We start from the raw sequence: 12,816 nt of genomic DNA, 5'->3' as shown, positions 1-12,816 counted from the left end.
CTCTGATACTTACTGTGTGACCTAGAGTAGTCATGACTTCCCTGCCTCAGTTTCCTTTATTATAAAATTGGGGGTTTGGACTAGATGGACTCTTGGACTAGTTTGAAGGTCCCTTTCACCTCTAGGTCTAGGATCTTATGAGTTATTAAAAATTATGAACCCAGGGTTCCCTACGCCACCCTGGAGATTTGGACTTGAGATTAGGAAAAAAGTTCAAATCCTCACTCACTAGCTATCTGATTCTGAACAAGTCATTTAATTACTTTGTCTTAGGGAGTTTGAATTTGATGTCCCTTCCTGTTCTACATTTATGAACCCATGATCCTACCTCAGGCACTTAGCTAGCTATGGGATACTGAGCCAATCCCTTAACCACTATGACTCCTCCTCAGCTTCCTTATCTGTAAAATAGGGATAATATTATCTGTAGCTCTCCCTCTCTCAAAGGGTTGTTGTATACAAATACACACATATATGTATGTGTCTATGTATAGACATGTAACCACATAAACAATACATATATGCATATATGTAAGTATATGATTGTTGTTCACTTATTTCAATTATGTCCAACTCTTTGTGAGTCTCTTTAGGGTTTTCTTGGTAAAGTTGCTAGAGTGGTTTATCATTTCCTTCTCCAGCTCATTTTACAGTTGAGAAAACTGAGCCAAACAGGGTTAAATGACTTGCCCAAGGTCACACAGCTAGTAAGTGTCTGAAATCAGATTTGAAGTTGGGAAGATGAGCCCTCCTGATTCCAGACCCAGCATTCTGCACCCCCTAGCGGTTCCTCTGTGTATGTGAAAATACACCCATGTATCCCCAAAGACATTCACATACACACAGAGAGCTCTTCATAGTTATTTTTGTGTTTCCAGAGCGGGGACTGGAGGATCATGAGTCTGTGGTAGAGGTGCAAGCAGCCTGGCCTGTTGGGGGAGATAGTCGTTTTGTCTTTCGAAAAAACTTTGCCAAATATGAATTGTTCAAGAGTTCTCCAGTGAGTTATTGTGTGTGTGTGTGTGTGTGTGTGTGTGTGTGTGTATTTATTTAAAGGGAGGTGGGGAAGGGAAGGGCAGAGAAGATTGGGAGAGGGGGGGGTGCAGGGGTTCCCCCCCATCAGCTTCCCCCCAGAGCTGTGGTTTATTTGACTAAGCTGTTCTGTTAGAACCAGGGTGGGGATAAGAGGTATTTCCTCTCCCTTTCCTGACCTTCTCTTTCCCTATTCTCTCACTCAGCACTCCTTATTTCCAGAGGTAATGGTGTCCAGTTGTCTAGATACCAACACTCGAATGACCCATGAGGAGCTCATTCAGGTGAGGCACCTTTCCTTCTTCTAGCTCTTCTCATCATTGCCCTTTCCCACAAAAATCACTTTTGTACCCCCTTTCTTTTTTCTTTTTTTTTTTGGTTTTTGCAAGGAAATGGGGTTAAGTGACTTGCCCAAGGTTATGCAACTAAGTGAGTATTAAGTATCTGAGAGCAGGTCCTTCTGACTCTAGGGCTAGGGCTCTCTCCACTGTGCTACTTAGTCACCGCATGTACCCCCTTTCTAAAATTGCTTCATATCAGCTAACATACGACTAGTCTACTGAGTGGACTTGGAGTCAGGAAACTCTGAATTCAAATTGTGCTTTAGACCCTCACTAGTTGTGTTACCCTGGGCAAGTCACTTAACCTTGTGTCTCAGTTTCCTCATCTGTAAAAAAAGGGGTAGGATCTCTGGGCTTAGAGACCTTATAAGGTCTCTTTCAGCTTTATAACTCTGATCCTTTGGTTTCCATCTCAAATTAACCTTCTTTCCCCTAGAACTTCCTGAATGCAGGTAGCTGCCCTGAAATCCAGGGTTTCCTCCAACTTCGAGGATCAGGACGCAAGCTCTGGAAACGGTTCTATTGCTTCTTACGCCGTTCTGGTCTCTACTATTCTACCAAGGGCACCTCCAAGGTTGGGACCTCTGCAGATACCCACCCCCTACCAGACTCCCAAGCTGGCCCCTCCAGAGAACCCTCCCTCAGGATTACCCAAGGAATGGCCCCTCTACCTCTTTGGGATTCCCAAATATTGGACACCAAAGCTTCACCAAGGCAACTGACACAGGAAGGGTCTATCTGTGACCACACCTAGAAGACAGAACAAGTCATGGACTTGGGACTCCTCCCCATCAAAGACCTACCAGGCTCTCCCTAGCCCTTGCTGCTGAGACTCTCCCTTCTCTTTCCCAAACCCCGCTTCCCCTCCACACACCCAGGCAACCTGATGTAATCCTTTCTTCCAGTTTAGATCTCTTCTTCATTACAACTCCAAATAAAGATATCTGTCTTTCTTTTACCTAGGACCCCCGGCATCTACAGTATGTGGCTGATGTAAATGAGTCCAATGTATACCTAGTGACCCAGGGCAGGAAGCTTTATGGAATGCCCACTGATTTTGGCTTTTGTGTCAAGGTGAGAGACCTTTGACCCTAACACCCCAGGCTCTAATACCTGATTCTGATCTTTTGACCCTAGCATATTATCTAGCATATTATCTCCTTGGCTCCTCATTTCTCTAGAATACCCAGTGAAGTAGAACTTCACCTCCTGCAATTCTCCAGTCCCATTCATTCCTTTTCTCTCTTAACCCCCCCCCCCCCCATTCCCAAATCTTGCTCAGGTACAGGGAGGGGTTGGGGGAAAAAGTGTATGTGGGGAGGTCCTTGGTTCACTCAGGTCTCCTTGTCTAGTGGGGGATCTCAAAGTGAATAGAAAGGGAAGAAGCAGGACTCTGGCCCCTAATGAGTTCTTCCTTTCTCAGCCTAACAAACTGCGCAGCCCAAAGGGACTTCGTGTCTTTTGCAGCGAAGATGAGCAAAGTCGCAGCTGCTGGGTAGCTGCCTTCCGCCTCTTCAAGGTACCTAAAATCACTAGTGGGAGAGGGAGCTGTTGACCTCAACACCAATCAGGCCCCAAACCTTGGCTCCTAGCCAAGGGAGGAAGGAAGCCCCCAGGAGCTCCCAGTTTGATGGGGAACCCCAGTCCATGCTCTAAGCCAGATAGGTAGGGCACTGTCTCTTCCTGAAAGGAGCTTCCAATGAAGCCCCTCTCCAATTATCTCCTCAGTATGGAATGCAACTTTACAAGAATTACCAGCAGATGCAATCCCGACGAATTCGCCCATCTTGGTTTGGTCCTACACCCCTGGTGAGTGCTTCCCAATGCTGGCATATTTTGCTCCAATACTTCTGCTCTAGACCACCAATAACAGTGGCTGGATCCCTGTTTTGGCTCCACTCATCTCAAGGGTCTCATGTACTTTCTCTCTCTTTCTCTCTCTCTCTTTTTCTCCCTCTCTCCTTCTTTTTCTCTCTTTCTCTGTTTCTCTTCCTGTCTCCATTCAGAGGAGTGTCTCGGACAATACTCTGGTTGCCATGGACTTCTCTGGTCATGCTGGACGGGTCATTGAGAATCCCAGAGAGGCTCTTAGTGCTGCACTGGAAGAAGCCCAAGCCTGGAGGGTGAGAACAGAAGGTGGAAAGAGGAGGGAGATGGCAGGTGCAGAAGGCCTAGGAATTGTGAGGGGTTCTTTAAGGGCACTGGCTTGGGACCAAAGACATCTTGTCCCTGATACACATAAGTCAAAGATCAGTGATTTTTGTCTGGAGCTTCCTTTATCAACACATATCATACACAACAGCCCAGGATCATTTAGTGAGTAAATATTAGAATTAGGTTGAAACACCTTCTCCTCCCCCCACCCCACCTCCCCTTTATACTCCTGCCTTGCCCCATTAGAAGTAAACTCTTTGAAGGTAGGAACTATCCTTCCTACTTATATTTATAGCCTCAGCATTTAGTATAGTGCTGAACACATAGTTCTAGGCTTAATAAACAGTCTCTTTCTCTACCCCCTCCCTCCCTGTCTCTTCCCCCTCCCTTTCTTTCCCTGCTTTCTCCTTCTCTCCCTCTCCTTCCCCTCCTTCCCTTTCATTCTCCCTCTCTCCTCTTCTCTCATTCACTCTTTCTATGTCCTCTCTTCTTTCCCCTCTTCTCTCCCCCATCCTCTCTCCTCTCTGTATATTTACATATACACATAAATTGTACAAATGTATATATTTTTCCCAGGGGTTCTTAATCTACTATCTGTGAGCATGTTTTTTAATTTTTAAAAATTTTTAAAAATTTAAATTTAATTTTAATTTTGGTAACTGTGGAACTGTTTTCTTCCTCCATTAGACTAAGCTCTTTGAGAATAGGGACTATCTTTGTATTTGTATCTTCAATGTTTACCACATAGTAGGCCCATAATAAATATTTATTGACTGATTGTATTTAAGTATAATTGACTTCCTTTATGATCTTATTTATTTTACTTTATGAATTTAAAAATATTTTGAGAAGGGGTCTATAGGTTTGACTTAACCATTAAAGGAGGGTTCATGACACAAAAAGCATAATAATTACTGCATATGTAGTCTCTCTGTCTCTGTCTGTGTCTCCCTGTCTCTTTCTCTCTGCTTTTCTGTGTTTCTGACTCTCATGTCTCTGTTTCTCTATGTGTGTGTGTGTATGTATTTTCACTGTCATAATATTCACTCACCTAAGCTTTAGGGTCAATTTAGGTTCTTTGATGCCTTTTTTTCATATAAGGAATTGAATTTTGCAGATAGGCATTCCTTTCCCCCCACCCTAGCTCCTCTTGCCTAGGCCCTAAAGCTAGTTTTTTTTTTTTGAGGTGTCCAAAATTTTTACCTTTTATTTTTTTAAAGAAAGATGAGTTTTACAATTTCCCCCCATTCTTCCTTCCCTCCCCCCACCCCCACAGAAGGCATTCTGTTAGTCTTTACATTGGTTCCATGGTATACATTGATCTCAGTTGAATGTGATGAGAGAGAAATCATATCCTTAAGGAAGAAAAATATAGTATGAGAAAGTAAAATTACATAATAATATAATGCTTTTTTTTCCTTCTAATTTGACGGTAATAGTCTTTGGTCTTTGTTCAAAGTCCATACTTCTTTCTCTGGATACAGATGGTATTCTCCATTGCAGATAGCTCAAAATTTTCCCTGGTTGTTACACTGAAGGGATGAAGTCCATCAGGGTTGATCATCACCTCCATGTTGCTGTTAGGGTGAACAATATTTTTCTGGTTCTGCTCATCCTAAAGCTAATTTTTATGCTATTATCAGTACCCTCTAGATGAGAGAACCTTCAGTTTTGATGGCATTCTGGAAATGCTACATCAGACTGTTTCATCTGGGAAACAGGACTCTGGGGTCTGGTAGAGAAACTCTGAGCCATTGACTGATTCCTTCTTTTATCCCTCCCATCTCATTCTAGAAGAAGACCAATCACAGATATAGCTTGCCTACTCCTTGCCCAGGCAGCACCCTCTGCTCAGGTGAGGGTCTTGGTGTGGGTGGCAGGGAGTAGGAGGAATCTTTACTTTAGTGGAGATGAGATACTTGAAGTTCTGCTGTGGACTGATGGGATTTCCAAAGGAAACTTTATGTGTATGATGGGGAAGGTCATGGGAGAAAGAAGAAGAAGAAGGGTTTTCACCCAGAAGAAGGCTTTTCTCAAATTAGGTGTTTGATTCCTTCTTCTTTTGCCTCTTAGCCATTCACCGCTCCCAACCCTGGTTCCATGGCCGCATCTCTCGGGAGGACACCCAGAGGCTCATTGTACAGCAGGGCCTGGTTGATGGGTAAGATTAAGGGTATAGGGCGAATAGGAGCAGTTTTCTGCATAGTAGCATGAAGGTCAGGGAATTGATAAAAGCTATTTGAGGAAGCAGGTAGTGTATAGGTATGAGGTTGTATGAGAAGAAATATCTAATTGAACCATGGCTAATGTATTATTTTATTCCCTGGCAGTGTGTTTCTTGTACGAGAGAGTCAGCGCAATCCCCAAGGTTTTGTCCTATCCTTGTGCCACTTGCAGAAGGTGAAACATTACCTCATCCTTCCGGTGAGTGACACCTTCTCTCCTGCACACAGCTCTGGAGCCCCCCTAGGATTCATCCCCACAACACATTTCCTATATCTTCCTCCTCACAAACCCCCTAACCCTTTTCCCGGTAAATCTCAGGAAACCACTCACCCATTCCAGGAATATTCTGTGAAGTCCTTGAATGACATAGGGGCAATAGGAGTAGGTGGTTAGGAGGGAATTGATAAAGACTACTTGAAGAAGCAGGTAGTGTTGGGTAGAATCTATCCTTGATGATCTGGCTCTTTTGGGACGAGTTGCATGGGAATGAATGGCAAGGGCCAGAGAAGAAATTTCAAGTTTATCTGTGTCTCTCTTGCTTCCATCCACATCCCCCAGAGTGAAGAGGAGGGCCGCCTCTACTTCAGCATGGATGAAGGGCAGACACGTTTTACTGACCTCCTGCAGCTGGTAGAATTTCATCAACTCAACCGTGGCATCCTGCCTTGCCCACTTCGTCATTGCTGCACCCGAGTGGCCCTTTGAGTGGGTGACTCCTGAGACTTCTTCCCTCCCACCAAGAGAGATAGCTTGTCTCTCTCATCCTCCTCTGCCCTTGGCCAAAACCACTGAGGGAATCCTTCTCCCACCAACCCTGTACCTCAGCGACCCAGGAAGACATGTCCCCACTTCTGTCTGACTGTTCCACGGCCAGGGTTTGTGGGTCAATGCACTTTGGATCTTGGTGGGAATGTATGCATCAGGAAGGAACCCATTCCTCGACTTCTCTCCTGATGTCTCTTCCTTCTCTTTCCTTTTTCTTTCTCTATTTTTTTTCTACATTCTTTTTCCTTTCTCAGTCTTCTGACTCTCCTCTTCCCATCCAGGCATAGGAATTTCTTCCTTCCCTTCTGCCCCCCCTCTCAACCTAAGACTCTGGGAATGACTTCTCCCCCTTCCCCCAGCACTGAGCTCCTGATTCAGTCTCTAAAGCTGTAGAACCAGGGGCAGGGCATTATGGGAGAACTGGGGGTGGGGTGGGGCAGAAGGTAAGGGCATCTCCATCCTTGTACAGATTGAGTGGCCAGTTGATCTGCCTTGTTTTATACCAGTGACAATAAAGATTATTTTTGGACCTCTGGTTGGGTTCTTTCTTTTGGGAAGGGTTCAGGGGAGCTGGGCAGTTGGAGATTGGAGAAGAAAAAAGGTGGAGGCAGCAAGGAGAAGATGAAGTGGAATTTGACTTCTGTCACAAGATTTAGCGGTCTGATTTCGAGGATTTTCTGACGCCAAAGACACTGGGAAGGTGGCCGTGTGAATCTGAATGTCAGCGCTGGAAAGGGAACTTTGAGACTAAGCCCCTTATTTTATAGTGGGGAAACAGAGGCACAGAGAAGGGAATAAATTTGCCTACACTTAAAAGTCACATGGCTGGTTGAGCTTGTTCAAGACTGGAAACTAGATGTCTTAATTCCCAGCCTAATTTTTTTATTTTCTACTAATCTTTTCTACTCAACCATACTTCATTATCTCTCCTGGACAGAGTCTCTGTCCCTGACCTAAGAGTCAGTTATGGGAGGAGATGGCCTGAAATGACCCAAAGGCACTTTCTCTGCTCTTGTTTGGTCCTGGCACCCACCTGGTTACATCTGGCATCCATAGGGCAGCTCGTGACTTGAGCCCCGACTGTTCTGTCCCATGGCTGTTCAATCTGACTAATCCCTTACATGTGGGGAGCTTGGTGCCAGGGTCCAGGCAGGTACCAAGAGGCAAGTAGTAATCTGCTTTTCAGATTTGGAGTCTCCAGAGGGATTTAACCCTTGGAAACTTAGTGCCCTGTGGTGGGAAGGACCGATTAAACGTTTCCTTTATCAGGACTAGAGAAAAGCCCAGCAGGGAGACAGAATAGACAGGGGACCAATGCCAAGACTGTCCCTGATTCCTACTGTGCCTCTATGGCTCCCAGAACAGTCCTCATCACTGGCTATTCCTCAGGAATTGGGCTGGCGTTGGCTGTGAGACTGGCTACCGATTCTCAGGGCCACTTCAAAGGTAATGACTCTTCCAAAATTCATTCAGAAAGCATTGTGGGGAGAGACTGAAGAGCCATTGAATTGTTCTTTAAAGTCCCTTATACCTCAGAATTCTGCCAGCTATGCTCCAGAGATGCCAGGACACTGGTGGTGGGGCACTTGAACCCTTTCTGGTTCCTTTTTTTCTACCCATCTCTTACTACACTCAATAAAACTTTTCCTCAGGCACAATCTTTGTTTTGAATTATCCATTCCCTAATCCCACCTAGTGCTGGTCAACATGAAGGACCTGAGTTGCCGTAGACCCCTCAAAGAAGCAGCTGGATCAGCTCTGGGACAAACTAGAGATTGGGCAGCTGGACGTTTGAGATGAAGGCTCCATCACTCACTTTTTTTTTTTTTTTTTTTTTTTTAGGTTTTTGCAAGGCAAATGGGGTTAAGTGGCTTGCCCAAGGCCACACAGCTAGGTAATTATTGTGTCTAAGACCGGATTTGAACCCAGTTACTCCTGACTCCAGGACCGGTGTTTTATCCACTGCGCCACCTAGCCGCCCCACATCACTCACTTCTTGAACAACCTTCCAGGACAATTTGTGGACATCCTTGATGACTAACTAAGATTCTGGGAAGGTCACCTTCCTGAGCAATGGGAAAGAGACAGCTAGAAAAGAGAGAGCTGGGAACAAGGATTTGTTAGGGGGGGTAGGTTGGTGGTGGTGGGGAGGTTTTTGTGAGGGTAGCAATGATGTTCTAGGGGATCCTGATAATAGAATAATAGACTTTGAGACCTGCAAGAAATAGAATTTTTAAAAATTAATTGGTATTTTTTTCTCATCCACTTTGTTAGGGGAAGAAGAAAGAAAGGAACCATACCCTTGTAAAATAGATTCCTTCATTGACCATGTTACCATATCCAAAGGTGTGTGCTCCCTTCTGCCCAAGTCCATTTCTTCTGGAGGTGGGGATGAGTGGGAGGGTGCTTGCTTCATCTTTGGTCCTTTGGAATCATGATTGAGAGGAAACTGCAATCTAGGGAGGTTGTGTTTTGCACCTAATTAATAGCACAGTTAGAATCCAAACTCAGATATTCTGACTCTCAAGTCAAGGCTTTGGACCTCTGCTGTGATGATTCTCATCACGTTTTAGAGAAAAAAGTTGAAACCCAGCAAGGAGAAGGGAATAGCCCAAGATATTTACTACTCTGGTGACAAATCATTTAAACTTCCTAGACTTCTGTTTCCCCTTTGATTAAATTAAATGATTAGACTAGAAGAGTGAACTTCCAGCTTGCTCTGTTATGTACATAGCAGAACCAACCCTAGTACCAAGTTATCCAAATGAGGTCAAAGATACTGGAGTGGTTTGTCATATTCTTCTCCAGCTAATTTTACAGATGAGGAAATGGAGACAAATTGGGTTGTGACTTGCTCAATATCACATCACTAGGAAGTGTCTGATGTTAGATTTGAACTCATGTTAAGACTTTCTGACCCCAGTCCATCACACTATCCACTGTGCCACCTAACTACTCCTGGAAACTATGTCTCTTAGATCCCTTTCAAGTCTGTTCATACTATTCTACAGGCCACCTCTTAGAAATACTATTGGTCTTCCTTGTATTGCCTTTGGTGGTGGAGGTGGTATTTGTTTTTTAAGACCTCAAGTGTGTTATTTTGATAACAACTTTAATAAAAGACAGAGTAAGCTATTAATTGCAGAAGGGAGAGTCAAAACAACAAACTCAAGTTCAAGGGTGGGAATACTTATTAACTCCAGAAATTTTGGGGAAAATAGATGTAGTCTGGGCTTCTTGACAGTATATATACAGAGCCAAGTTCAGAGGTTGTTCCTAGCTTCCATGGAGAATCAATCATGAGAGTGGAACTAGAAAATGATGGGAGGGGCAGCTAGGTGGCACAGTGGATAGAGCACCGGCCTTGGAGTCAGGAGTACCTGGATTCAAATCCGACCTCAGACACTTAATAATTACCTAGCTGTGTGGCCTTGGGCAAGCCACTTAACCCCATTTGCCTTGCAAAAAAAAAAACACCTAAAAAAAAGAAAATGATGGAGGCCCTTCAGGGGTACAAACAGTGGGAAAGGGAATCATTTCTTTTACTGGAGAAGAGTAGTTTACATGTGCCTTATGTGAGTTAATCCAAAATATTCTGTGGGGCAGGTAATATATTATACCCATTGTTTTTAGATTTTTTTTTTAAGGCAATAGGGTTAAGTGGCTTGCCCAAGGCCACACAGCTAGGTAATTATTAAGTGTCTGAGGTCGGATTTGAACCCAGGTACTCCTGACTCCAAGGCCGGTGCTCTATCCACTGTGCCACCTAGCCGCCCCTATTATGCCCATTTTTACAGATAAATACAAAAATCCAGAGGGGTGAAATCTCAAGGTAATATGTCTAATAACATTCCTCTGAGCCTCAGAATAGGGCCGGGGAGGGGAGAGAGATTATCACTGCCCAGAAGCAGGGAAATGCTTGAATTGGCAACAATGCTAAGTTTTGGGTTTTTTTTTTTGGCAAGGCAATGGGGTTAAGTGACTCGTCCAGGGTCATACAGCTAGGTAATTATTGTCTGAGGCTGGATTTGAACTTGTGTGTTTTATCCCACTTCACCAACTAGCTGCCCAGTTAACTTTCTAAGGGAAGGAGTTATACCTAAGTAGTCCCAAGAATAGATAGCCTGTGCTGGGGAGCAGTTTGGGAGAAAGGTATTTCCAATTGCCTGATTACCTCTTGCCCCACTTCTCAGTCAGCGATGCAGGAATAGGGCTTATTGGGCCACTAGAGTCACTATCCCTGGATGACATGCGCCAGGTCATGGACACCAATTTCTTTGGGTTGGTGCAGCCGGTTCGGGCACTGAAGCCTGCCATGAAGTGCCAATGCTGGGGGCACATTGTGGTCAGCAGCAGCATCATGGGCTTACAGGGTATGAAATGGGGATAAAAGGATAATAAAGGATGAAGGAGGGAACTGAATGGAGCCAGGGTAGCTATTGTGGTCACTTAGAGATTGGAGATGGTGGGGGCTGAAAGGTAAAGACCTGAGTTTTTTTCTCTCTTTATCAATCCCTGGGACCCTTACTGGGGTTTGATGAAGTCAGAGAGTCACACACTCCATAGGAAAAGGCTCTTAAGAATAAGATAGATCTAAGTATCTGAGTCTTGAGGATTACAAAGGGAACTTGTGGACACTTTTTCTTCTTCCATTCACTTTGTTCCAACAGGCATCATATTTCATGATATCTATGCGGCCTCCAAATTTGCAGTGGAGGGTTTCTGTGAAAGGCTCCTGGGACAGGCACTTCAACATTTCTTGAGAAAGTAGCAGGGAACAGGCTTGGGAGAAGTGGCAGCTGAAGTGGGGCTGGGGTTATTTGGAAATCTCAGCCTCCCAGGTTAAAGGAAATGCTGGAGGGCAGCAAGTGGAGTGTGCTATACAGGCAGGATTGAATTCTGAGTACAAATTCTGACTGTTAATGTGTGAAAGCCACTAAAACTCTGGGCCTGTTTTCTCCCAGGCAAAATGAGGGATGGACTAGAAGACTGAGGATAGATTTCAGGGAGTCCCTGGCCTTGGATTGGAAATAAAAAACAACTCACATGTTTACATCTGTATAATTGGTTTCTTTTGTAATTTTAGATGTTTTATGCTTTTAAGAACATCATGCTGAGAAGGGACCAGGTCACAAAAAAGAGAAAAAACAAAAAAAGAGAGGGAAAAAAAGGATCTCTAGACTAGATGAAATTTAAGGCCCCTCCTGGCACTAAACTGGGTGTGAGGATTGAATCCCAGAGGATGGAGTCAGGGCAGGGGGGGTTCCTGTTAGGATTACGCTGGTAGAGCCGGGCCCTGTGACCTCAGAGTTGGAGGCAAAGCTGTATTCCGGGGTGGAGCAGGTGGACTGCACTGGCACCGACTCTGAGACTGCGGACATCTTTGTCCGCATCTACTTGCCCCACTCCTGGGCTCTCTTTGCCAGCCTGAAGCCGGAGCCCTGAGGATGTGGCCGAGGTGGGCATGTTTTCTGTCTGCAGCCGTCTGGTCCTCGTTCCTAGCCCTACTCTGAACATTGGAAAGCTCCAATAGGCCTCACCCCCAAGTCCCGCTTACAGTTTCCCTCCCCAAATCTCTCCACCCCCGAGTCTCACGACCACCGCCCGTCCTGGAGGCCCCGGTGCAGTGCCCGGTGGCCCTGCTGCTCTGCTGCCTCTGGCCCACGGCTGCCACCCCCCTTCCCGGCTGGCCCCCACGCGTCCCTGCAGCCCCAGCTCGTTCGGGCCCGCCCCGAAGGGCCCGGTGGGCGCCGCAGTCCCGGGCGGAGGGCCCGCCAGTCCTCGCAGCACACCCCGAGCACTGTGGCCGCCGCCACGCAGCCGGGCCGGCCGGGCCCCCTGCAGCTGCCGCTGCGCCCGGGCCGGGCCCCGGCCTGCGCCTCTGCCGCTGGACGGCGCGCGAGCTCCGCCGGCTGCCAGGCCGCCCGGGCCGGGCCCCGCCCGCTGTGGCCGGCTCGGAGAGGCTCGGCTCTGCGCCCCCGGCCCGCGGCCCCCGGCCCGCGCTCTGGAGGTGGACCCTGGGACGGGGCGGCCGCGCTGACCGCGGCTCTGCGCCCCCGGCCCGCGGCCCCCGGCCCGCGCTCTGGAGGTGGACCCTGGGACGGGGCGGCCGCGCTGACCGCGGCTCTGCGCCCCCGACCCGCGGCCCCCGGCCCGCGCTCTGGAGGTGGACCCTGGGACGGGGCGGCCGCGCTGACCGCGGCTCTGCGCCCCCGGCCCGCGGCCCCCGGCCCGCGCTCTGGAGGTGGACCCTGGGACGGGGCGGCCGCGCTGACCGCGGCTCTGTGGTGGGAGGGCC

The 12,816-nt window shown here is 46.9% G+C and overlaps 1 protein-coding gene and 1 pseudogene across 5 annotated transcripts in view; both read left to right on the top strand.

Moving 5' to 3' along the window:
- The window catches only part of GRB7 (growth factor receptor bound protein 7), a 33,750-nt gene extending 26,725 nt beyond the window's left edge, over nt 1-7,025 (top strand). For 4 of the 5 annotated variants that reach the window (XM_074224022.1, XM_074224021.1, XM_074224025.1 and 1 more), the window contains exons 5-15: nt 879-1,000; nt 1,239-1,316; nt 1,810-1,947; nt 2,337-2,447; nt 2,797-2,892; nt 3,102-3,182; nt 3,380-3,496; nt 5,322-5,382; nt 5,601-5,688; nt 5,858-5,951; nt 6,312-7,025. In XM_074224022.1, the coding sequence (XP_074080123.1) occupies nt 879-1,000; nt 1,239-1,316; nt 1,810-1,947; nt 2,337-2,447; nt 2,797-2,892; nt 3,102-3,182; nt 3,380-3,496; nt 5,322-5,382; nt 5,601-5,688; nt 5,858-5,951; nt 6,312-6,458 (1,133 nt within the window). In that variant the 3' untranslated portion in view covers nt 6,459-7,025. The remainder of the gene's footprint in view (nt 1-878; nt 1,001-1,238; nt 1,317-1,809; nt 1,948-2,336; nt 2,448-2,796; nt 2,893-3,101; nt 3,183-3,379; nt 3,497-5,321; nt 5,383-5,600; nt 5,689-5,857; nt 5,952-6,311) is intronic. The other variant, XM_074224024.1, reaches the window with a different exon arrangement.
- Nucleotides 7,026-7,844: 819 nt separating this feature from the next.
- Nucleotides 7,845-12,078, top strand: LOC141512057 (retinol dehydrogenase 8-like; annotated as a pseudogene).
- The last annotated feature ends 738 nt before the right edge of the window (nt 12,079-12,816 follow it).

Source organism: Macrotis lagotis, chromosome 2 (genome assembly GCF_037893015.1).
Source record: "Macrotis lagotis isolate mMagLag1 chromosome 2, bilby.v1.9.chrom.fasta, whole genome shotgun sequence".
Taxonomy (NCBI): domain Eukaryota; kingdom Metazoa; phylum Chordata; class Mammalia; order Peramelemorphia; family Peramelidae; genus Macrotis; species Macrotis lagotis.
This window is presented reverse-complemented; position numbering and strand designations above follow the sequence as displayed.